This window comes from Staurois parvus, unplaced genomic scaffold (genome assembly GCF_062004578.1).
Source record: "Staurois parvus isolate SC_StPar_1 unplaced genomic scaffold, SC_StPar_1.0 ptg000381l, whole genome shotgun sequence".
In the NCBI taxonomy this organism is placed as follows: Eukaryota; Metazoa; Chordata; class Amphibia; order Anura; family Ranidae; genus Staurois; species Staurois parvus.
The window spans coordinates 1,778,039-1,804,320 of NW_028318177.1; the positions used below are offsets into that span (position 1 = coordinate 1,778,039).

A 26,282-nucleotide genomic window follows, 5' to 3' on the forward strand; every position below is an offset into this window, starting at 1 on the left:
TGGATTTTACTACTGCTTTAAACCTTTCCAATTAAATTGTAAAAAACAAAAAAAAATAAAACACAGCTGTAGCCAAGCAAGCTGTTCATAAGTATTTAATCAATACAAAACCCATGGTGGACAATGCTATAATAAACAGATTAGTGCCATAATCTGAAAGACCTGGTGTGATTTGAAAAAAAGATTGCAGGACAAATATGATAAAAACTTGATTTTTTTTTTTATTTTGCTGGAGGAAACATAGCGTGTCCAAGGATAGGCAGATAGGAGGATATCAGTAGTGGAAGGTTAAGAAGTCTCCACATTTCTCTCCAGTCCAATACTGTGTCTCTGATCAAGATATTCAAATTGGAGAGGCCCAGGTAAAGCCTTGAGTTTAGAATGCAAAATGGCTGAGAGATGTAGCAGAGACACGAACGCCTCCTCCAAAGAGCAATTCAAGTAACGCGATTTCCTGGCTATCCAGTCAAGACTCTGAAGAAGAAGGCAGGACAAGTTGTAAAATCTAATATTTGGCAGGCCTGCACCCCCTTCACTCTTTGGGAGACTTAGCTTTTGTAATGCAATACATATTTTTTTACGTTGCCATAGGAAGGCTAGGAATGTTTTAGCAACACAGGGAGTGTTCGTAGAGGATAGAGCACTCTCGCAAATGAAACCATTTTGTAGAGATAGCATCTCGAAAAGAGTGAAAGGGGAAGAGTCGTCCAAGCTTCCAGTTCCTGTACAATTTAGTTGATTAAAGGAGGGTAATTAAGGTAGTAGAGATAAGATGGTTCTCTGCCTATATGAATGCCCAAATACGTAACTGAGTGCTTAGCAACACTAAAAGGGAAGGATGGGAGCCAACAAGTAGAGGTAGTATGATTTAGAAGAAGTACTTCACTCTTATCAAAATTTATTCGTAGGCTGGAACATTTACAGAAGGTTGCAAACAGGTTTTAAAGTAATAGAAAATCTTTGAGTGGACCTGAAGAAAACAATAATATATCGTCCGCAAAGAGAGCTGAGCGTGTGTTCACCAATCGTCGCACCACTAACCCCTGATTCGAGTTAAGTAGTCTGGACAGAGGTTCTAGGGCGATGTTAAAGAGAAGGGGGCAGAGCGGGCACCCTTGCTTGGTGCCCTCGGCTAAGGCTCCTGGGCCTGAAGGCCTTAGTGCTGAATTCTATAAATTCAGTAGAATGGGGCAGTGATCGGAAATGGCCATATCAAATATAGTCGTTTTGCGTATTAGGGGCAAGAAAGACTGAACAGAAAAAATAGTCAATGCGAGAAAAGGAGTCATGTGGGGGCAAATAGAACGTGTACTCCTTTTCCATCGGGTGTTGGATGTGCCATGTGTCATGAAGGTTAAGCATAATAATACGTTGCACTAAAGCAGTGAAAAGGGGAGTCTGGAGCTGTTGTCGGGAATATTGTACAGAATAATCCCTGTTGAGATCAATAGTATGGTTCATGACTGAATTAAAGTCCCCACCTAGTATATGGTAGGATTCCAGAATTTGAATTGGGGCAATTGGAGATATCGATGTCACTAGAGGCAATACGGACGGTAAGTCCGAGACCCTCAAAATCAGAGTTAACAGAACAAAGTGTAACGTAGATTTTAATGAAGTAGAATAGCTACCTCTGCTTTACGACCTACAGCAGGAGAACCAAATACCTGGCCTACCCAAAGTTTCGAATGGCGGGAAGGATAATTTGCGGAGAGATGCGTCTCCTGCAAAAGAGCCACATCTGCCCCCAAACGTTTCAAATGGCGTAGAACTTGCATACGCTTGTTCAGTGAGCATAGCCTTTTAACATTCCATGAGATTACCTGGTGGAGCCATGGCTGTCACAGTATGGAAATAAAATAAGGCCCACAGTAAGGCAGAACCACGCCAGGCAGTGCCCCAGCGAGTCCAGGTTCAACATGAGAATAAACAGTACCTAAGGAAATGCAACAGTGAAATACAATGAGGCGGAACAGTAAAAGCTGAACTTCTTTAACAAATAGGGGAAGGCTCCCCAAGTAAAGCAGGAACTTCACTTTTATAGAGCAACCTAGTAAAGCTTGCACACTAGACACTCCAATACTGTAGTAGAAATCAATGTACATGGGGTGGGGGGGGGGGAGAAGGGGAGGAAACAAGAGAGCCCTCATTGCTTACCCAAGGGGATAGGCAGCAAAAAAATAAAACACTAGGACCATATAATAGTCGCTATAGGATGGAAGATAATGCTCCCTGAGAGAACATATGAAAACAAGAAAAACAATTACTTAGACCCTGGTGAGGTAAGTCAGCGAGTAACATAGCAGTCTTCACCCGACCAAATCGCACCCGTTTAGGAGGCGGTTTTTGAGGACTTGACTATTTTAGGGATGTTGTTGAGATATTGCTCCGCTTCAGAGGGTGAAGTGAAAGAGAGCCTTTCTCCATCTGCTGGCTGGCTATGGAGGACAGCAGGATATGCCAGAGTGAATTTGACATGCTTGTGGTAAAGAGCGGAGCAAATCACAGAAAAGGCCTTACGTTGGCACATAACCTCTATCGAGTAGTCCCCGAACAAAAGCAGTTGGTGCCCATCTACAGATAAAGCATGTGTGCGTTGGAATTTTTGAAGGATAGCTTGTTTGTCATAATTTAGGTAGCGGACAATCACCGGCCTGGGTTTAGGGTGGGAATCAGACAGCAGGCCTGTATGGTGGGGGCATTTTTCGATCATGCATGGAAAACCAGGGATGTTGAATTTGTATCGCCCAACGTCCTGAACATGTATTTCCGGGCATTGGGTAGGTAGCTTTATTCAAGCTTTAGCCCTGCTGCAGGCAAGCAGCAGGGCTCACCTGTCAGGTGGAAGCATTCAGGCAGCAACCGATTGCTTCCATCCAGCCCACGGTGCCAGCCTCCGTCCCCCCTGTGAGAATCATTCCTCCCCCCCCGCTTGCCAAGTGTCCCGGGCTCCGCTTGCCCATCTGCGGGTTCGGGACTGGCTCAGCGTGCGCCGGCATTTAGGGGGGAGGGAGGAGAGCGAACACGTCTGCTCCCCTCCCTTTCTTGTCCTGGCCTAGAAGTGACGTTTGATGCCCCTGACGTCAATTGGATGATGAAATGCGTCGGATGGCGCGTGACGCCATCACGTTCTGGAGGGATGGCGGCCATTTTCCTGGTTGGAAACAATTCAAATGCTGGTAACCATCCAATACAATGTACGAGTAACTTGTAATAAACAGGGTAATTTTATTATAGAACTACTAGACTACGAGTGGTCTTCTTCTTTTATTCCTCATCTAAATACTGGATGGGGGTCTTCTTTCAGGGCCTGTAAAAATCTTTTGAGAGGAAGATTGAAATCTATCTTGGTGAGGATTGCCAGTTTCATTTTCTGCAAATATTCATCCTCCATTTGAGCTGCGTATATTGACCTGTGTGTTTCGGTCAGAATTTCTTGTAAGAGGCTAAACAATTCAGGTGTTTTGGTGATGGTGAATCGTGGGAACTTTGCTTGCGACATTATAATTGGAATTGTTCTGATTAATTGGACTTTATGATTATATGCTTTTGATTAGCGCCGCAATTTTATATTATATTTTTTATTATTTATATTGCCTGATATGCGAGCTGCTTTTCTTTGATTTTTATTTTATATATTTTTTAGTTATATAACCAGTGTATTTACCCAAGCGCAGGTTTTACTGTTTTTATAAACTGTTAAATATTTTTTCTCATCAGCAGTATATAGCAGTCTTGTGACTTCTATCAGTGTCCAGCAGAGCACTGGTTAAAGCTTGTAGGAGTTTTCATTTTGCTCTAAAACAGCGGTTCTCAACCTGGGGGTCGAACGACCATTTCCCAGGGGTCGCCTAAGACCATCGGAAAACACATATTTCCGATGGTCTTAGGAACCGAGACACCGCTGCAGTCTCCGGCGATGTGTGGGCGGGATGATACGCTGCTGTCACCTGGCCACACCTCCGGGATCGCTCAGCAGCTCCGCCTCCTCGCCGCTGATTGGCCACCGGAACTGTAGCTCAGGAGAGGCACACAGGCGGCCAATCACCGGCGAGGAGGTGGAGCTTGGAGAGGAGGAGCCGAGCGGCAGCGCGCGTACATCAAAGAAGACCGAGGGAACTGCCGGAGCGAGTGAAGAGGAGAGCGGCCAGAGAAGGAAGACAGCTGACAGGTAAGTGAGAGAGCGAGCCCAGGCTGGAGCAGGGGTCAGCAAAGTAAGTATCATTGGTGTCAGTGGGAGGAATAGTGCCCCATCATTTGTGTCACTAATACCAACGATGGGGCACTATTCCTCCCCCCACTGACACCAACGATGGGGCACTATTCCTCCCCCCACTGACACCAACGATGGGGCACTATTCCTCCCCCCACTGACACCAACGATGGGGCACTATTCCTCCCCCCACTGACACCAACGATGGGGCACTATTCCTCCCCCAACTGACACCAACGATGGGGCACTATTCCTCCCCCCACTGACACCAACGATGTGGCACTATTCCTCCCCCCACTGACACCAACGATGGGGCACTATTCCTCCCCCCACTGACACCAACGATGGGGCACTATTCCTCCCCCCACTGACACCAACGATGGGGCACTATTCCTCCCCCCACTGACACCAACGATGGGGCACTATTCCTCCCCCCACTGACACCAACGATGGGGCACTATTCCTCCCCCCACTGACACCAACGATGGGGCACTATTCCTCCCCCCACTGACACCAACGATGGGGCACTATTCCTCCCCCCACTGACACCAACGATGGGGCACTATTCCTCCCCCCACTGACACCAACGATGGGGCACTATTCCTCCCCCCACTGACACCAACGATGGGGCACTATTCCTCCCCCCACTGACACCAACGATGGGGCACTATTCCTCCCCCCACTGACACCAACGATGGGGCACTATTTCTCCCCCCACTGACACCAACGATGGGGCACTATTCCTCCCCCCACTGACACCAACGATGGGGCACTATTCCTCCCCCCACTGACACCAACGATGGGGCACTATTTCCCCCCCCCCCTGACCCCAATGATGGGGCACTATTCTCCCCTCCACCACACTGACATCAATGATGGGGCACTATTCCTCCCACTGACACCAATGATGGGGCACTATTCCTCCCACTGACACCAATGATGTGGCACTATTCCTCCCACTGACACCAGTGATGGGGCACTACTCCCACTGACACCAGTGATGGGGCACTACTCCCCCCACTGACGGGGCACTATTCCTCCCACTGACACCAATGATGGGGCACTACTCCCCCCACTGACACCAATGATGGGGCACTATTCCTCCCACTGACACCAATGATGTGGCACTATTCCTCCCACTGACACCAGTGATGGAGCACTACTCCTCCCACTGACACCAGTGATGGGGCACTACTCCCCCCACTGACACCAGTGATGGAGCACTACTCCCCCCACTGACACCAATGATGGGGCACTACTCCTCCCACTGACACCAATGATGGGGCACTACTCCTCCCACTGACACCAATGATGGGGCACTACTCCTCCCACTGACACCAATGATGGGGCACTACTCCTCCCACTGACACCAATGATGGGGCACTATTCCTCCCACTGACACCAATGATGTGGCACTATTCCTCCCACTGACACCAGTGATGGAGCACTACTCCTCCCACTGACACCAGTGATGGGGCACTACTCCCCCCACTGACACCAATGATGGGGCACTACTCCCCCCACTGACACCAATGATGGGGCACTACTCCTCCCACTGACACCAATGATGGGGCACTATTCCTCCCACTGACACCAACGATGGGGCACTATTCCTCCCACTGACACCAACGATGGGGCACTATTCCTCCCACTGACACCAACGATGGGGCACTATTCCTCCCACTGATACCAACGATGGGGCACTATTCCTCCCACTGATACCAACGATGGGGCACTATTCCTCCCACTGACACCAACGATGGGGCACTATTCCTCTCACTGACACCAACGATGGGGCACTATTCCTCCCACTGACACCAGTGATGGGGCACTATTCCTCCCACTGACACCAGTGATGGGGCACTATTCATCCCACTGACATCAGTGATGGGGCACTATTCCTCCCACTGATACCAACGATGGGGCACTATTCCTCCCACTGATACCAACAATGGGGCACTATTCATCCCACTGACATCAGTGATGGGGCACTACTCCTTCCACTGACACCAATGACATGGCACTACTCCTCCCACTGCAAAATTACAGTTATGAAGTAGCAATGAAAATAATTTTATGGTTGGGGGTCACCACAACATGAGGAACTGTATTAAGGGGTCGCGGCATTAGAAAGGTTGAGAACCACTGCTCTAAAAGGATGCAGAACCCCTGACCTCTTTCTAGACAGTGCTAATTGTTCATGTGCTGATCACATGAACTCTCCCAAGAAAAAAAAAGAAAAAAAAAGAACCTTTCTAGCAATACACACCAAACTGAGCATGTGCAGAGATAAAAGGGGAGTCACTGGAAGAAGGGGAGGATCAGAGAAGACAGGATCAAACAGCATTTTTATACAATGCAGAGGATTAACCCCTTAGATTCCACAGTGAGTATAACAAGATAACAAGCATGCTTTACTGCATATACAGACTGATTTTACTGTTGTGGGTTTAGTAATGCTTTTAGTTCACACCTTTGTGCTGTGTTGACTGATGTGCAGGTTACAGTGCCAATTGTTGAAAATGTCAGTGCATGTCAACGTGCATTGGTAATGGTTGCAAAAACACATGAAACCGCACAAGGAAAGGTGTGAACTCAGCAGAAGGGTACACAGCAGGCTATTAGATATATTTGTATACATCTTTAGATGTTTTCTTCTGCACACCTGGAGGATTGAATTTTGGGCCAGAGTAACCTGGTTCACCACTTCGTGGCAGTGCGGATCGCTAGCTACACCCCCCTGTGCACCTATATTCCATTTTAATCTTTTATTCTCAATGGATTTTATTGATTTTTTTTCTAAGTACAAGAGAAGAATAACATTTTATGCAATGGGTAACAATGTGGTTCCATTCTCTATTATTTGGGATATAAATAACTTGGCAATTTAAAGCTTCACACAAGCATGTGGTATATTCTGATTGTATCCGCTATTGAATTATGAAGATGGACTTGGCTGTTCACGGGTGGGCTTTATAGGCCATTTGCCTTTGCCCTTACATGGATGAGCCACAGAATTATAAAGTGCCACAGTAGATATTTTGAAAGAGAATGCAGAAAAGGAGAGAATTAGGTGTTAAAGAGATTAGAAGTGAAGATGAGGTTGGGGGTCAAAAAAAGGGATGTATACGGGATCAAGAGGTCAGGAGTCAAGAAAAAAGGCTGCTGTCCCACAGGGTCAGCCACCTACTTATCGTCCTGGGTACCTGGAATGAATTCTATCCAGGGGTCCCAGACCTCCCTGAAGGCATCCATCTAATCTTTTAGTACTGTGGATAATTAATTTTGTTAGCAATATCCAGGAGAGTTTTGCTTTTATTAATTTACAAGGAATGGCAGCGGCCTTCTGTGATCTAGCGATTTAGATTTTTATACGTACAAATCCTGCCTAAAAGCGAGCAATGACAAAGCACTTGATTTTACCTTTGCTAGCCCAAAAAATCCTCTCTTAGGACCCCCATTGATTAAGCTTCACTGTGTTTCTGGTGCCTGAGTTTCTCTAACTTCATAGCGAAGATCTAACATCTCTGTCCAATGAGATTGCCTTTAATGGCCAAGGAGGCACATTTAATAAATAGCGGAATAGCAATTGCCAAAGCTTAAAGTGATTGTAAAGTCATTTAAAATAACAAACATGTCATATTTACCTGCCCTGTGAAGTGGTTTTCACAGAGCAGCCCCGATCCTCCTCTTCTTGGCTCACTGGCTGTGATTGCCAGTAACGGGAGCTTTGGCTCCCACTGCTGTCTCAGTCAATGAAGAGGGAGAGACCCAGGGCAGCCAAGGCTCTCATGCACGTTGCTGGATTGAGATGGGGCTCTGGTAAGTATTGGGGGGTGGGGCTGCTGCACACAGGTTTTTTTTACTTTAATGCATGCATTAAAGTAAAAAGCCTGCCTTTAGAGACAAAGTGAAACAAATAGAGACAGACTCTAGATTGTGCCTCTCTTTATTTCATGGAGCGTGCGCACGTCTGAGTTACTAAAACAATGCCTTAGACTTCGTTTACACAGGTAGCAAAGGGGCGTTATAAACAGGTAACTGATCTGCGTTTTTGCCACCTCCTGACCACCCCACTTACAACCTAGCATGGTGGTCCAGGTCCATTCATATTACCTTTTCTACAATACTTTGTGGTGCAGCAAATTTAATTTGGCATGTCACCTTGGGATTAGGAAAAACATTGGCATACAGGAAGTGGCAGTATCACTGCCTGAACACCTACAAAATGCTGCTCAATCGCCTGTGAAAGGTGGTCCACCGCAGACAGCTTTTCAGATGGGCAGTAAACTCACGGCCTGTGTGAGAGAGACCTTATGGTCAGTCCTAGAATTGAAACTTTCTAGGCTGGCCTGTAACACATCATATGAGAAAGTAAAACAGCATATTGCAGTAAACTTGGAATTGTGGGAAAAAAAAAAAAAAGGAAGATTTGGTTGAAAACTCAAGGGCATACTCAACAGTAACATTTAAAATACCAATGTACTTTACTTACTTTTGAAAGTTGTTGCTCTGATCCAAATCCTAGACCAAACACCGTATTCGCTCTGCTGTCAGCCCACTGGCCAAACTTCTGTGACGTCTTTGTAAAAGTCATGTTGGGTGTAATTGTGCTGTTTATTATAACCTGTAGTGCAAAAAATTATAAAAAAAAAATAATTGTATGATTGTATAAAAACACAGTCTAGTCATAGCTTAAATTTTCAGTAGATCAGTTTTTAATCCAGGGCCAACTGCAATTCATTAGTCAGTAATCTGATCTGGGAATCCTTTCTACTTACTATTATCACAGGAGATCTCTTCCCACATTACGTAGACTTTAGATTAAAGAGGAAGGTCACTTAAAAACTGAGACATTTGTTTAGCTCATTACATGAAAGTAAGGTTAATTAGACTTAGATTACCAAATCTTCAGTTTTACTCAAATTAGTTGATGCAAAAATGAATATACCGCACAAGAAAAAACTACTACATCTAGTATTTTGTATGACCTCCATAATTTGTAAGAACAGCACCAAGTCTTCTAGGCATGGAATTAACAAGTTGGCAACATATTGCAACATCTTTTCATTCTTGAATAATGACCTCTTTTATAGCCTGGATGCTGGATGGAGAGTGATGCTCCCCTTGTCTCTTCAGAATTCCTCATAGGTGTTGGATTGGGTCCAGATCAGGAGACATACTTGGCCACTGAATTACTTTCATCCTGTTCTTCAGGAATGCAGCAGTGGCCTTAGATGTGTGTTTTGCATCATTGTCATGTTGGAAAAGTGCGTGATGACTAAGGACATGCAGTGATGGTATCATCTTCTCTTTCAATATAGAGCATTACATCTGTGAATTCATGATATCATCAATTGCAACTTCCTGACACCAGCAGCACTTATTTAGAGCCCCACGGAAGGACGCTGCCACCACCATGTTTCACTGTAGGCACCATGAATTTTTCTTTGTACTCGTCACCTTTTGCGACACCACACAGTTTTGAAGCCATCAGTTCCAAAGAACTTTTATCTTGGTCTCATCACTCCAGAGTTCAGAATCTCAGTAGTCTTTTTTTACAGCATGGGCCCTGGCAAATCCTAGGCAGCTTTTTTTATAAATGGACTTTAGGAGAGGCTTCTTTTGTGGATGGCACCCATGCATACCATTCCTCTGCAGTGTATGCCGTATTGTGTCACAGGAAACAATCACCCCAGTTTGGCTTTCTACTTATTTAGCTAACTGCAGTGAACTTGTATGGCAATTTTCTTCAACCCTTCTCAACAGAAGATGCTCCTGTTGAGGAGTTAACTTCCATGGACAGCCTGGATGTCTCTGAGATGGTTGCAGTTCCACCTTTGTTAAATTTTTTTTATCACTTTTGCTACATTATTCTGACTGATAAGTAAAGCTTTGCTGATCTTCTTGTAACCTTCACCTTCCTTGTATAAAGAAATAATTTTCTCGCTTTCTCAGGCCTTGTGACATTTCTCTTCCACGTGGTGCCATTGCTGACATCATGAAATGGGGAGGGGTTTTCTTTGTTAAGTAACACCCTGTTATAATAAACTGTCTGCTGGACACCTGTTTAACAAGAATTCACCTACAGGGAAGTCTAATTATTCATTAATTAGGATTTTGTTGTCTAAAATTTAGCTTTGCTCCTAAGAATTTAATTGGGGTGTATTCATTTTTGCAACATAGTCTTGAATGAATTTGTTAGGAAAAATACTTTGTGTGTACAAATTAACACACACACACACATTTATTTCTTCAATAATGAATTTAATTTATTTTGTTTGTTCATTTATCTGCCCTTCTTTATTATTTGAAGGTCTGTTAACCAGAACTGTTAATCGTTAATCTCACAGACAGTTGCTGGAGGGATAGAAATGGAAATTAAGAATGTGAAACAAATGTTGATCTGAGAGCTCAAGGTTAACTACCTGTAATATTTCCTGAGAGACACCACCATACACTGGGTACATGATGTACAAGCATGCCCTTTCTCCCAGTATACAAGTGCGAGGCCAAATATTCAAATGACATACAGTGCATCCAGAAAGTATTCACAGCGCTTAACTTTTGCCACATTTTGTGATGTTACAGCTTTATTCCAAAATGGATTAAAATTAAAAAAAAAAAAAACACATATACATAAGTATTGACAGACTTTGCAATGACACTCAAAATTGAGCTCTGGTGTATTCTGTTCCCGCTGATCATCCTTGAGATGTTTCCACAACTTGATTGGAGTCCACTTGAGGGAAATTCAGTTGATTGGACAGGATTAGGAAAGGCATAAACCTGTCTATATAAGGTTCCACAGTTAACAGTGCACGTCAGAGGACAAACCAAGCCATGAAGTCAAAGGAATTGTCCGTAGACCTCCGAGACAGGATTGTGTCAAGGCACAGATCTGGGGAAGGGTACAGAAAAAGTTCTGCAGCACCGAAGGTCTCAATTAGCACAGTGGCCTCCATCATCCATAAATGGAAGAAGTTTGGAAACACCAGGAATCTTCCTAGAGTGGGCCAAAATGAGCGACTGAGGGAGCAGGACCTTAGCCAGGGAGGTAACCATGCACCCGATGGTCACTCAAAGAGCTTTAGCGTTTCTCCATGGAGAGAGGAGAACCACCTTCCAGAAGAACAACCATCTCTGCAGCACTCCACCAATCAGGCCTGTATGGCAGAGTGGCCAGACGAAAGCTACTCCTCAGTAAAAGGCAAATGGCAGCCCGTCTGAAGATTGCCAAAAGGCATCTGAGGGACTCTCAGAACATGAGAAACAAAACTCTCTGGTCTGATGAAACAAAGATTGAACTCTTTGGCCTGAATGCCAAGCATCATGTCCGGAGGAAACGAAGCACCGCTCACCACTTGGCCAATACCATCGCTACAATAAAGCATAGTGGTGGCAGCATCATGCTGTGGGGATGTATTTCAGTGGTAGGAACTAGTCAGGATTGAAGGAAAGATGAATGCAGCAATGTACAGAGACATCATCCTTGATGAAAATCTGTTCCAGAGCGCTCTGGACCTTAGACTGGGGCGGCGGTTCATCTTTTAACAGGACAACAACCCTGAACACATAGCCCAGATAACAAAGGAGTGGCTACTGGCCAACTCTGTGAATGTCCTGGAGTGGGCCAGCCAGAACCCAGACTTGAACCCGATTGAACATCTCTGGAGAGATCTGAAAATGGCTGTGCACTGACGCTCCCCATCCAACCTGATGGAGCTTGAGAGATACTGCAAAGAAGAATAGGAGAAATTGCCAAAAATAGGTGTACCAAGCTTGTAGCATCATACTCAAAATGACTTGAGGCTGTAATTGGTGCTAAAGGTGCTTCAACAAAGTATTGAGCAAAGGCTGTGAATACTTATGTACATGTGTTTTTTTTTGTGTTTTATTTTTAATAAATTGCAAAGATTTCAAAACGAACTTATTGCATATTGTCATTATGGGGTATTGTTTCTAGAATGTTGAGGAAAAAATGAATTTAATCCATTTAGGAATAAGGCTGTAACATAACAAAATGTGGCAAAAGTTAAGTGCTGTGAATACTTTCTGGATGTACTGTACCTGTCTGAGAAGCTGAAAGCTATTGCCCAAATGACAAGTTCCTTCTTCCAATGCATGATGAAGTGAACAGACTTGCTGCTCCAAAATCAACATGCAAGTTAGATGTCAACAACAGTAGCTTTCACCATATTTGTCAAAAACAGGAATTTACTTCAATGACTAAAGAAGAATTTCATTCACAGATTTATTTCTCTGATGCTGGGTACACACTATCAGTTTTTTTTTTTTTCATTAAACCTAGCGGCTGAACAAAAAACTAAAGAGCTGTGAAAGAGCTTGTTGTACTGTGCGATGTTAGTACAGCGATCTTCCTGCTGAGCTATTGTATTCCAAAAGGGGGATTGCCCCCCCTCCAGAACAAATCCATCAGTGCTCGCAGCCATTGGTTTTCCAGCATGCCCATTCGGCTGGCTTCTGTTGGACAGGTTGGTGTACACACGGGCTGAATGTCGGCTGGCTTCTGTTGGACAGGTTGGTGTCGGCTGGTTTCTGTTTAACAGGCCAAATCTCTGCCCATGCGTATGGGGCTTTACAGTGGTCAATTGCGTTTTGATTTTATCTGATCAATATTCGTTTTATTCAAAATGATTAAAGTGGTTGTAAAGCTCAAACATTTTTTACCTTAATGCATCCCAAAATTTAAAGTAAAAAATATTTCAGTGAGTAGACCACCTTCTCACCCCCTTTACACTTACCTGAACCTGATCTCAAGCCAGTGGTGTTCCCATCTGCAGCGGCTCTCTCCTCTTCTCCCTGCTCTCACAGGGAGCTCTTCACTTTGCTGAGAGCAGACAGAGAAATTGGCTCCCCCTGTTGTCAGTCAAATCCTGTGACGATGCAGCGGGAGGTGGGGTCGAGCCTCGCTGACTGTGTCTATATACGCAGACAGTGGGGCTCGGGATCAAGCTTGCAGGTTTGCCACAACAGGAAATGGCTTCCTATGGTGGCACCCAAGAGAGCAGATCGAATTTGAACACACCAAGTCAATCGGCCAGGGCAGAAAATTATCATTATTATTGATATGTATCGATCTACAGCACTGAGATACTTACTTCATAAATATGATCATATTTTGATAAATCATACTATGAAATTATCTGGAGGAAAGGGCAGTACAATCAAGAACTTGCGACCATTAGGTATGACTGTATCTTAACTATTGATCGAAATCCACATCCGCATGTCCGGAATTTTGATCAAATGGGTTGCCGACCACAAATTGATTATTCATATAGGAAGTGATCAGAAAATAAATTGATCTTTTATTGAAACTTAAATGGCCACCATTATTTCTGAACAGAGCAACGTAGGCCTGAACTCTGTATCATGTTGTTATTACTGTGTGTATTCCCACTGGGGAAATTTTCCCAAACTTCCTATCCTGATGCCAAGCAAGTCTTTTCTGTAAGTTGCTCTTTTCTCTTTCTGGAATATATATTCATATTTATGAAAATATGTGGTCAATCTTTAAATGAGTAATTCAAAATGGTTATATAAAGCCAGTATTTATCCAAGCTAGAACTAAAATCATTGGCAAAACACTCAAACTGTTTTATCCTGTTATCACCTTGTTGCAAATAAAGATTCAAGAACTTGTATATTTCGGGTTGCTGGCTGCTTATTTTTGTTTACATTTTTGCATGAGTGACTGGAAGACACTTGGAGCCTGAGCGCAGTTTCCTCCATTCCCATTAGGACTTTTTGGGACTTTGGGTTTCAGCATTGCTTTTCTTTTGTTTTTACATTATTTTTCCAAGGTATGAGCTTCACAAAAATGCAGTAAAAACTTTAGGGAACCCACTAAGTTGGACAACAATCTCACTGCTCCCCGATGGAAGATCTAAGCCTAAAACAGAATTTAAAGGAGAACATCACTGTGAGTAAAGTTGTACTTTACAGCCCCTTCTAACAACCCCTCACCCCCAATGGCTGAGTATCAGGCACACAGCCACACATTAGGCATATGGCCATACACAATAAAATACGCATGTTGTGGAAGCCACAGCTGAAGCGTCTTCTTTGCCCATAGTGATGCATTAGAGAAAACGCTGTGCGTGGCTATAGGTGTATAACAGCTGCCAGTCACGTTCACATGCACACATATATGGGAGTATTTTTCAAAACAAAGTTTTACATTTTGAGAAATACATCCATACGTGTGCATGTATAAAACGTGAGTGCTGGTGTTTACACATGTATGGCTAAGCCTTTTACACACGTTTAAAAAAAATTTAATTAGTAGCAGTGTATCATTTTCTTTATGGATCAGACCACACATGCACTGTTGTCTGTGGGACAATGCACACAGCAGCGTAAAGATCAAAGCGCACCAATACGTCGACAGGCCAGAGCTGTTAAAAAAACCAAAATTATATTTGTGTGAGGTAATATAGGCATATATGCAAGTATGTATATATAACTGAAGAAGAGGATGAAAAAGAATTACACATGTATGCGCAAATGCACTTTATGCATCTGTAAGTGTGTATACACAAGGTCTTTGCCAAATATAACTTGTGTTTTTTTCACTCGGTATCTTTCAGCCAGCCTCTGCCAGCAAGATCCTGTGTATAAACATCAATTAATATTACGTCTGTGTGCAAGTCGCCTTGCAGTCTACCTCTGAAGATCTTCACTGTAAATAGTGCCGCCAGGCTGTGTATCCACTGTGCACATACACCGCTCTATCCCATTCATTTCTATAGTTATGGCAGACACAGCCATCCATAGGAATAAATGGAGTAAATGACACAGATATGCAGTAGACATATGGACCGGCGGCACAATTTATAAACAATGTGTGACGCCACGCAAGGCCACACAGTGAAGATCTACAGAGCTGAAGCAAGACACTCTTTAGAACTTATATTTGCCTCAATGAGACAAATGTTGGTGCAGATAACAAAATGATGTGACTGTCATATACAGGTACAGTACATGAATCTGGAGCATGCTGTGTGCGGAGGTGTATGGAGACCAGAGTGCCATATGCACGCCCCGTCACCAGTATAGCTGAGCTTCTTGCTGCTGCAGCAGTCACACAGATCAGTGTTTATCAACCTTTTTTCAGTCAAGGCAACCTTTAAAATCATGGACAGTCTCGAGGTACCCTTTAAAATCATGGACAGTCTCGAGGTACCCTTTAAAATCATGGACAGTCTCGAGGTACCCTTTAAAATCATGGACAGTCTCGAGGTACCCTTTAAAATCATGGACAGTCTCGAGGTACCCTTTAAAATCATGGACAGTCTCGAGGTACCCTTTAAAATCATGCACAGTTTCGAGGCACTGCATTCTAAAATGTAAAAACCGATTCTAATAGTTTTATATAGCGCAGAAACATCCACACAAAGACACTTTTGCACACTGGTACTGACTAGTATTCCAATGTTTTTTTTCTCCTTTAGTTTTTCTTCATCACTCAGCTAAGGTGACCCCAGCACTGATGCAGAGGGGCGGGGGAGGGTCAAACTAGGATGCTGTGCAGGCAACTGACATCCTCCTTATCAATTGATGATGTCATTGGTTATTAAGATGCCGATGGCTAGAAGGTCATAATGGTGCACAATTCAAACCTGTGGCTTTGTGAAACAAAAAGGCCGGCTTGTTCCACCCGCTTGCTTGTATACAAATTTGGGGCAATTTTTAGACATTTCGCCAAGACACCCCTGAAGAAACTGCAAGGCACCTGGTTGAAAAAGGCTGACACAGATGTGTGGTAGTGGAAGATTTTTCAACTGGGTAGGCAGAGCCCGATGAGGATTCAGACACTAGTTCCCCCGTGAGATTTGCTGTCCTTTGTGATGGACAGCAGGCAGTTCAGTAGGACAACATTTTATTGGCTATACAATCTGCCCGCTGCCAATCACAAGGAGAGAGCAGACCTCATTAAGAACTAGCTTCCCCACCAGGCTCCTCCCAATATCAGTGTCAATGGTGGCTAGTAGGTTGTCGGCTTTGAAACAGAGGGCATCCTTAAAGGTGGAACTAAAGTCTTGCTTTGAAAAACAGAGTAAACAGGCTCTTTATTGCGGGAGACACATGCAAAGTCTCTTCAACAATAAAAGAAACTTACCTGCCTGATTGCAGTCTTCTGTGAAATGTACACTGAGCTGTGCAAGTGCCGCTAAGTTTACATCCCGGCTCAGCATCCGTATGCATGAATGACTGCCTTCCTGCGTATGTGCAGGAATGACATCATCTCGTGCCAGCCAATTAAGATGGTTGGACTCCGGCACCCAAGAAGAAATATGGTAGACGATGCCAGCAAGGGATGACACACCATTGAAGCAGATGTAAGTATTGTAACATTTAACAGTCAGGGACAGGTGAAGAGTGGAGAGAATACCATCTGGAAACATCCTGCTCTGCTACGCAGGATACAGATACAGGCACTCTGCCTGTCTCTGTACATCAACTCAGAGTAGGTCTTAATTACCTCCGTCAACTGTGTGAGAGATAGAGGGAAGACAGGAGGGGACAAAGTACAATTTCCCAAAAGGTGAATGTGTTCTTTAAAGAGGAGCTGTAGGCCCCCAAAAAAATTCCCAAAAGGTGAATGTGTCCTTTAACCACTAGCTTACAGGGCACTTATACCCCCTTCCTGTCCAGGCCAATTTTCAGCTTTCAGCGCTGTCACACTTTGAATGACAATTGCGCGGTCATGCAACACTGTACCCATATGAAATTTTTATCATTTTTTTTTAGACAGATAGAGCTTTCTTTTGGTGGCATTTAATCACCTCTGGGATTTGTATTTTTTCTTAAACAAACCAAAAACCACTGAAAATTTTGAAAAAAGTTTTTTTCTTAGTTTTTGTTATACAATTTTGTAAATAAGTGATTTTTCTCCTTCACTGATGTGCGCTAATGATGCTTCAGTGATGGGCACGGATAGGCTGCACTGATGGACACGGATAGGTGGCACTGATGAGGAGGCACTGGTAGGTTGCACGGATGGGCATTGACAGACATCACTGATGGGCACTGAAAGGCAGCACTGATACATGACACTGATATATGGCACTGATAGGCAGCACTGACTGGCACTGTTAGGCGGCACTGATAGGCGGCACTGACTGGCACTGACTGGCACTAATGGGTGACATTGAAAGGCAGCTCAGATGGGCACTGATATGTGGCATTGATGTGCACTGGTATGCGCTGATATGTGGCATTGATGTGGCACTGACACATGGCACTGATGAGCACTGACTGCTGGCACTGATGGACACAGACAGGTGGCACTTCTGGGGCCACACTGATCATCAGGGCACACTGATCATCAGTGCCCTGATGATCAGTGTACATGTCCCCTCCGCGGAAAGCAGATTACCGGCTCTCTTCTTGAGCTGTCAGCGTGACAGCTCGAGAGGAGAGAAATGCCGATAACCGGCATTTCCGTGTTTACATGTGATCAGCTGTCATTGGACACAGCTGATCACATGACCGAGCCGACATCTTCAGCTCTTTCCGTGATCCGCTGTGTCCGAGGGACACAGCGCACCGGCGATCGCCGCGCTGTGCGCTCCCTGAGCTGTGCATGCGCGGTGAGAATAGAAGGACGTCATATGACATCCTATCAGAACGAGAGAACCACCTTGCGCCCATCATTGTACTATATGGCAGGCGGAAGGTGGTTAAAGAGAGCTCTAAGCCACTAAAAAATTAAAAGTCAGCACCTACAAATACTGTAGCTGCTGACTTTAAATAAAAGGACACTTACCTATCCAGGGATCCAGGGATGTTCTCACCCAAGCAAATTCTTCAATTAGCTTCGGGTGCAGGCGCTGGCATCTTCCGTAAGGTAAACCATCAGTGAAGCCGGCTCAGATCACTGTGGCGCATCTGACCGGAAGTGGGAGTGGGTACATGGTTTTGACAGGTTTCTTGGTTCCTTCTCCCCAAAAAGTGCCAAATGTGGCAGTGGAGTGGGGGGATGTAAACAAGTGGAATGCTCCCTTTTTAGGGGAAGTTCCGCTTTAAGTATTTTACCCTGTAAAACAAATTGTTTAGGATGTAGTTCTACTTATCTTCAGCATATTTTACAAGGGAACACAATCTGACCTATACAATAAAAAAAAGAAAAATGAAGTAGAAAAGCTTGATATTTTAAAAACATTGCTGTCCATTACATTAGAAGTTCGTTAATGCTAAAGAAACAAATAATTATAATAATCTAATATTTGAACTGTCAGCATGACCCAACCCGTCACATGATCCAATCTTTTTCCATAAATCAGATTAATAAAATAATCATATTTTAAGTCAGGAATGTAATTACTGCCATTATAAAGTGTTGTGTGCATAAAATCAGATTGATGTGGAGGATCTGTACAAAATAAAGGTTTCATCCTCTGCCAGATGGAAGGAATCAACCTTAAACTCCGTTCACCAAACTGAAAAGGTCACTTCTATTAGAGAACACGTCAGTATAAACAGTACATTGTATTTTGCACCAGGAACGATTCATTCTGTAGAACAATTATGAAATACTAAAAAGACAGAAAAGCTACAGCACAAAAGTCTTGAAGTCGGAAGCCGTGTAACTACGCTGGGATTTGTAATGTATTATTAGTAGTGGGGAAAGTTAATTGTGCAAGGAAACGTACCCATAATGATTAGCAGGAAATCCTACCTGAATAATCTATTCTTCTTCAGGCAGGTCATAATATATTATCTGATAAATTTGTTTTGTCATATGCTTAATGAAAGCCTTACAGACATATCAAATATCAACATGTCAAATTAATGTGCCAACACCCTTTAAATGATTATGAAATTGCTTGGTATCCACCTAATCATTTTTGCTAGTTCAAGCAAATCCAGCGGCCAGGCTGTCCTCATTAATACGGCTGGCAATGAACATCTTCAGGAAGACGCTCCTGTACATGTTCAGGCATTTACACTGTAATTCTGTCAATAGCTGCTTAAAAGGCACCTGTTTAATTTACAAGGTATGGGGATTGGCAGTATATGAAGCAGATAGTAGAAAATTACATTACTAATACGGACCATTTTTCAGATATCACTTAGGGCATAGTCACACTATGAATGCTTTGTGAGGAGTGCTCCGCATTTGGATCCCTCTTTACAAAGCATTTGACAGGCCATGAAGAGGCATTGTATTACCGCCTCACCACTTGATTTAATCCCTCGGTCACCACACTAGCGTGGTGCAACCGCCTGCATTATACAAGGTTGCAGGGCACTTACAGAGCAGTCCGATTCACGTGCATATGTCGTGACGGGCTGATGTTACACCATCCCGAAAGTGACATGGGTTATAACTCCTGCCATAGGTGCAAAGCATCACGGCATGGGGGAGTAAAAGTGAGTCTCAACTTTAGGGTTTTTCCGCCCCAACCTCACATGTAAATGAGTCCTATTACCAAACAAAGCTACAATCTGATCATACAATCAACATTCAAATTACTACAGCTATTTAAGATGTGGACCTATTGAAACTATCCAATTAATCTTCAAAAAAAATAGGTTGCGCTTAAATACATACAAAAGTGTAACAAAAAATGTGACAAAACAATAAGAAACAATATTATAAATCAAAGTAAAATCCAGCAAAAACAAAAAAGTCCAAATAATCAATAATGTCCAAAATAATTAATCACCAAGTGAATCCACCACCAAAGATGGTTAAATAGAACTCACCAGAGTAATATACTGATTGTTAAACAAACCAGCATATAGCACTTGTTACTCTGGGAGCAATGAATAATATGGTGACAGCAACACTGAAGAAATGGGGGATGAACTCCAACGGATGATGTGCTGCAAAGCTGAAAATCCACTCCAAAGGTGATTTAGTATCCAAACTGAGAGATGATCAGACTGTCACTCAAAAGACGAGTGACGGTCTGATCATCTCTCAGTTTGGATACTAAATCACCTTTGGAGTGGATTTTCAGCTTTGCAGCACATCATCCGTTGGAGTTCATCCCCCATTTCTTCAGTGTTGCTGTCACCATATTATTCATTGCTCCCAGAGTAACAAGTGCTATATGCTGGTTTGTTTACCAATCAGCATATTACTCTGGTGAGTTCTATTTAACCATCTTTGGTGGTGGATTCACTTGGTGATTAATTATTTTGGACATTGTTGATTATTTGAACTTTTGGACTTTTTTGTTTTTGCTGGATTTTACTTTGATTTATAATATTGTTTCTTATTGTTTTGTCACATTTTTTGTTACACTTTTGTATGTATTTAAGCGCAACCTATTTTTATTTTACGTTTTGCATATCCTATAAGTTTATAGGCTAGGTTCTGCAGCTTACTATTGTCTTATACAATTTCCATGGTGCTGGTTCTTTATTTATATACATATCCAATTAATCTATAGTGGGAAAGTGTCCTTTGTGAGTGTGGCTGCGGTCTTGGCTGAAATCCTCCATCCTCTGCCTTTTCAATACCCCCACAGGGGTAATCTTCCATTGCTGCAGGGGTTATTATAGCCACGCTACTGCACCCCTGTCATAGGCACTCGCAAGAGCCCCTGCACCCCTGTCATAAGCACTCGCAAGAGAGCCTGCACCCCTGTCATAGGCACTCGCAAGAGCCCCTGCACCCTTGTCATAGGCACTCGCAAGAGCCCCTGCACCCTTGTCATAGGCACTCGCACGAGCCCCTGCATCCCTTTCATAAGCACTCGCAAGAGCCCCTGCATCCCTTTCATAAGCACTCGCAAGAGCCCCTGCATCCCTTTCATAAGCACTCGCAAGAGCCCCTGCGCCCTTGTCATAGGCACTCGCAAGAGCCCCTGCACCCTTGTCATACGCACTCGCAAGAGCCTCTGCACCCCTGTCATAGGCACTCGCAACAGCCCCTTCACCCTTGTTATAGGCACTCGCAAGAGCCCCTGCACCCTTCCCACAGGCACTCGCAAGAGCCCCTGCACCCTTCTCACAGGCACTCGCAAGAGCCCCTGCACCCTTCTCACAGGCACTCGCAAGAGCCCCTGCACCCTTCTCACAGGCACTCGCAAGAGCCCCTGCACCCTTCTCACAGGCACTCGCAAGAGCCCCTGCACCCTTGTCACAGGCACTCGCAAGAGCCCCTGCACCCTTGTCATAGGCACTCGCAAGAGCCCCTGCACCCCTGTTATAGGCACTCGCAGCTTCCAACTCTGAAAAACGCTCTATGAATGAAGAAAGCAAATCTTTTCTTCATCCACCCATCCTCCATTCATAGAATGCTTTTCATTGATGGAAACTATAGTACAGCCTCTGAAAGGGTGGGCATAGCCAGCACTTTTGACAAATGCATAGGAATAAATTAGTGGCTGCATTAAACCATCACAGAACTGGGAGACGATCATTGAGAGGGTATGAAAAGGGCAGAGGAGGGATAGAACACTTCAGAATGAATGCAAGTACCATCCTTTGTGCTGATTTAAAGAGATACTAAACCCACAACAGAAAAATCAGTCTGTATATGCAGTAAAGCATGCTTGTTATACTCACTGTGGAACCTAGGGGATTAATCCTCTGCATTGTGTAAAAAGGATGCTTGATCCTGTCTTCTCTGATCCGCCCCTTCTTCTACTGTCCCTAATCCATCTGCTGATAGAACAGAGCTCTAGGAGTCACTCTGCACATGCTCAGTTTAGTGTGTAAGTCTAGAGAGTTTTTTTTTCTTCTTGGAAGAGTGCATGTGATCAGCACAGCCCCAATCAGCACTATCCAGACAGATGGTCAGGGGTCCTGCAGCCTCATAGGACAATAAAGGGATAATGAAAACTCCTCCTACAAGTGCTCTGCTAGACACTGATAGAAGTCCCAAGACCGCTCTAACTGCTGATGAGAAAAGGTATTTGCAGTTTATACTTACTAAAATAATTGCATTTCCATGATGTGTGTACTGTTTGCGACCAGATATAGTGAATGCAGGGTCCTGGGTTTAGTAACACTAAGTAAGAATATATGAACACCCAAAGGAGGATTTTGTTTTCCTTGACATTCTTTTTAATTCATAGACCCAAAAGGTTAGTTTATAATTCCTTTTCTATTTTCCTTTTAGGGAAAAGCCATTAAGTAATTGTGATAACAAGAAGAACACTAACCCCAGAATAATGAAATAATGTTATGAGGTTTGGATATGTAAAGCTCCCCTCTCCTTGTCACAAGTAAGAACACAATACAATGCTGACTACTTATTGACTGAGAGCCCTGTCACCACAAAGCCATTAAGCACATTTGTGACTCAGTCTTAATTATACCACCAGTCCTTTATTGTGGAGAACGGAAGTGAAAATATTTGAGTAACAATTGCATTTTTTCCTCTAGTTGAATAATTTTTACAGGAAAAGTGTGTGTAAGAGTGTGTGTGTAAGAGTGTGTGTGTAAGAGTGTGTGTGTAAGAGTGTGTGTGTAAGAGTGTGTGTGTAAGAGTGTGTGTGTGTGTGTGTGTGTGTGAGTGTGAGTGTGAGTGTGAGTGTGAGTGTGAGTGTGTGTGTGTGTGTGTGTTTTTTTGAAAAATATATTCAGTCATTAAAGAGACCACCAAACATGTTATACCACACCAAGTTAAATTCTAACTTATCTTTGCCCAACATCACCTACATTATTGATGGATAAGGCAGAAAGCACTGTACGTCTCAGGCTGCATTCACACATGAGCGTTTTGTAGCGCGAAGCTTAAAACTCCAAAACGCTCAGGGGGAGAAAAAAAAAAAATCTATATTTCTCTATAGAGATGGTTCACATCTCCACTGCAAGTCGCCTGAAGCTCAAAAAAGTTTTTGAGTTACTTTTGTAGCTCAGATTGGGCAGATTTGCAAATTTTTGGCAAGTTTACCTAGCAACAAATGATGCAATAGATGATATTGGGCACAATTCACTAAGTGGTATCTTACCGCATCCAAGTATGCGGTAGGATACCGCATAGCCTGTAAAAAAAAAGTTTGAATTCACGAAAAAAACGCTACTAAAATACTGCATAGTGGGGAACCCCGCTGACAGCTGAAACAAACACATGGTTTTCACTACTAAAATACTGCATGACTTGATAAAATAACTCATGCAGTATTTTAGTAGTGTTTTTTAGTGAATTCAAACTTTTTTTTTTTGTAAAAGAAAAAATTGCAGACAATTAAAAAAAAAAAAAAAAAAGAAAAAACCGGTGTGGGGTCCCCCCCTCCATCCATATAAAGCCATTGGGTCTGGTATTGATTGAGGGGAACCCCATGCCAAAAAAAAAAAATGGCGTGGGGTCCCCCCCAAAATCCATACAAGGCCCGGCCCCCCAAACTATACCAGGCCACATGCCCTAAACCCCCTTCCCCCCGCAAAGCACCTTGTCCCCATGTTGATGACCCAGATCCCAGCCCCCCCACCTATGTGAATGAGTATGGGGTACATGGTGCCACTACCCATTCACAAAAAAAAAACTGTAGTGTGAAAAAGACAGTCTTCGACAAGTCCTTTATTAAAAGAAGGAAAATAAAAGAATGTCCAACGAAGTAGATCCAACGTCAATCATGATGCCCGCCTCTGCCACCACCCGGAAAAAAAAAGGCTCCTCTCCCGACGCTGGCTTCCGCCCGTCTGACTCTTCCGCTGGCTTGACAGTGCTTAAATATGTAAGGGGTGGGGTAACCTGGTGACATCACCTGTGTGACCCTGTTCCCATGTGACATCATTGCTGGATCAATGATGTCACACGGGGGCAGGGCCACATATGTGATGGCCCCACCCTTTCCTTTACAGCCAGCAGAGCAGTCAGACGGCCGGGCGCAAGCATCGAGAGAAGAACCTTTTTTTTTTCCTTTTTTCGGGAGGCGGTGGTGGGCATCGTGATTGACGTTGGATCTACTTTGGGGGGACATTCTTTTATTCTCCTTCTAATAAAGGACTTGTCAAAGACTGTCTCCTGTCACACTAGTTTTTTTTTGTGAATGGGTAGTGGTACCATTACCCCATACTCATTCACATGGGGGGGGGATCTGGGGGCCCCTTGCTAATAAGGGCTTCCGGATTCCGATCAGCCCCCTGCCCGCAGACCTCCAAAACCACAGCCCAGGGTTGTGGGGAAGAGGCCCTTGGTATGGTTCAGGAAAGGGGGGGCACTCGCTCGTTCCTCCCCCCCCCCCCTTTCCTGACCTGCCGGGTTGCATGCTCGGATAAGAAATCTGGTATAGATTTTGTTTTTTTTTTTAACATTCAACTCTCAGTGGGTAACCCCGCTGACAGCTGGTTACTCATAGGTCCATAGGGACTCGGTGGCCCATTTTTCTTTATTGACTAATAAAAAACGACAAAGCTAAAAAAAACTGCTAAAAACGCACAAAAATTGCGGTAAAATATGCATGACAAATCACGCTAAAACGCTGTAAACCGCTACACTCAGATGTGAATGAAGCCTCAGAGATGTAATTGTTCACCAAATAAAATGGACTCCCTACTAAGGTTGACTCAATGCAAGGCTTCTCGTTTGCTCCCTTTTTTGCTCTGTTACCTATATCATTGAAATAGTTTTGTTATATCTGGTATTCAAGTGAAAAACGTAGCTCTTCATCCAGCCACACAGATTTTGAGCTCATGACTTTCTGTATTTTCTGCCTCTGAAAAGTTAGCATTGTTCCCCCACTATCACTACTAAACATCTCCCCAGGTTATGGAGAAGAGAAGAAGTTATGTAGTCCTAACACACTCCGTGACAAAACTGCTCAGTACGGTTGTCACCCTAGGACAGGAAGTGGGTTAGTGGCAGGCATTACCACTTTAAAATAGAGAAAAAATGTGAAAAAACCCCACAAAACTAATGGAGCCACTACACCCAAGGACCAGTAAGCTGAAATACTATTCATTTTTGCAATGTACAGCGCTGACCCTTGGTCAATAAATAATACACTGCTGTACTATGGATAGCGATGTATAACAGTTGGGAGTGTGCCTGTGGTGAATGTGCCCATTCAGCTAGAAGAGTGTTTATGAGATAAATTACTGATGTTGGACAAGAAGACCTGACTGGCAATCATTGTTCTCTTTGTCCCAAAGGTCAGTAGGGGTGAGGTCCGGGCTCTATTTAGGCTACTCAAGCTTGTTTGGCACAAATCGCTACGATGCTTTGCAAAAATTATCCACACCATCAGATTTAGCAGGCAGTGCCGCCTGGCAAACGTGACCCATCCAGAGCTGGTTTAAACCAAAATGCCATGAGGCAAGAGAGCGTTCCATGTGCATTTCCCACAACGTATGTGAATGAACTGCCTTTGCAACCTGCACAAGGGTGCCAATGAATTGGTATTAGCATCCCTAACACATTTCACAAACGCAGCATATTTGTGCTTGTATTACTCCAAGTGTATTTTTAACATTCTTTTCTTTTTTTTTTTACTATTTGTATTTTACATCCTGTCATCAAAGGATCTCATTGTCACCGTAGTGACACTGTACTACTCTGGGGGTGATCAGGATTTTTTTTTTTTACACTGTTATTGCTCATACAGTGATGATCATTGTATAAGCAATAGCTTTAGCTGTCAAAAAAGATGGAAATATAATTCATTATTGACTCCCTTGGTGGGAACGGAGTATTTCCCCCCAGGGAAGGATAATATCTCCGGGAAATGGATTAAAGATAAAAATGCACATTTGAAGGATATATTGAATAAAGGGAAATTGCACACTTTTCAAGATTTAAAGAAGAAAGAAGATTTATTATTCACATTAGACGAGTGGCGGTATGGTCAATTAGGCCATTTTGTTTCTATGCTCCCACAGCCACTGAGGATGTCAGAAGATCTGTATCCATTTGAAAAACTGTTCAACGTAGTTACAGTTCCAAAACAAGTTACCTCCAAGATTTGTAAGATCCTTATGGATATGGAAGGAGCTGATCCTCCCCAGTTCTTGGGAAACGGAGCTTGGAACAGAATTGAATGAGCAACAAAGGAATAAAATATCTAAACTAACACGAGGTGATGAATATGAGCACAGTTGAAATGAACTGTAAATGTTTGGCGAGATGGTATATTACACT

General features: G+C 43.6%; 1 protein-coding gene across 1 annotated transcript in view; it reads right to left on the bottom strand.

Moving 5' to 3' along the window:
* The window catches only part of HOMER2 (homer scaffold protein 2), a 253,399-nt gene that overhangs the window by 113,852 nt on the left and 113,265 nt on the right, over positions 1 to 26,282 (bottom strand). The window contains exon 3 of the mRNA XM_089685711.1: positions 8,709 to 8,840. Coding sequence (XP_089541837.1) covers positions 8,709 to 8,840 — 132 coding nt within the window. The remainder of the gene's footprint in view (positions 1 to 8,708; positions 8,841 to 26,282) is intronic.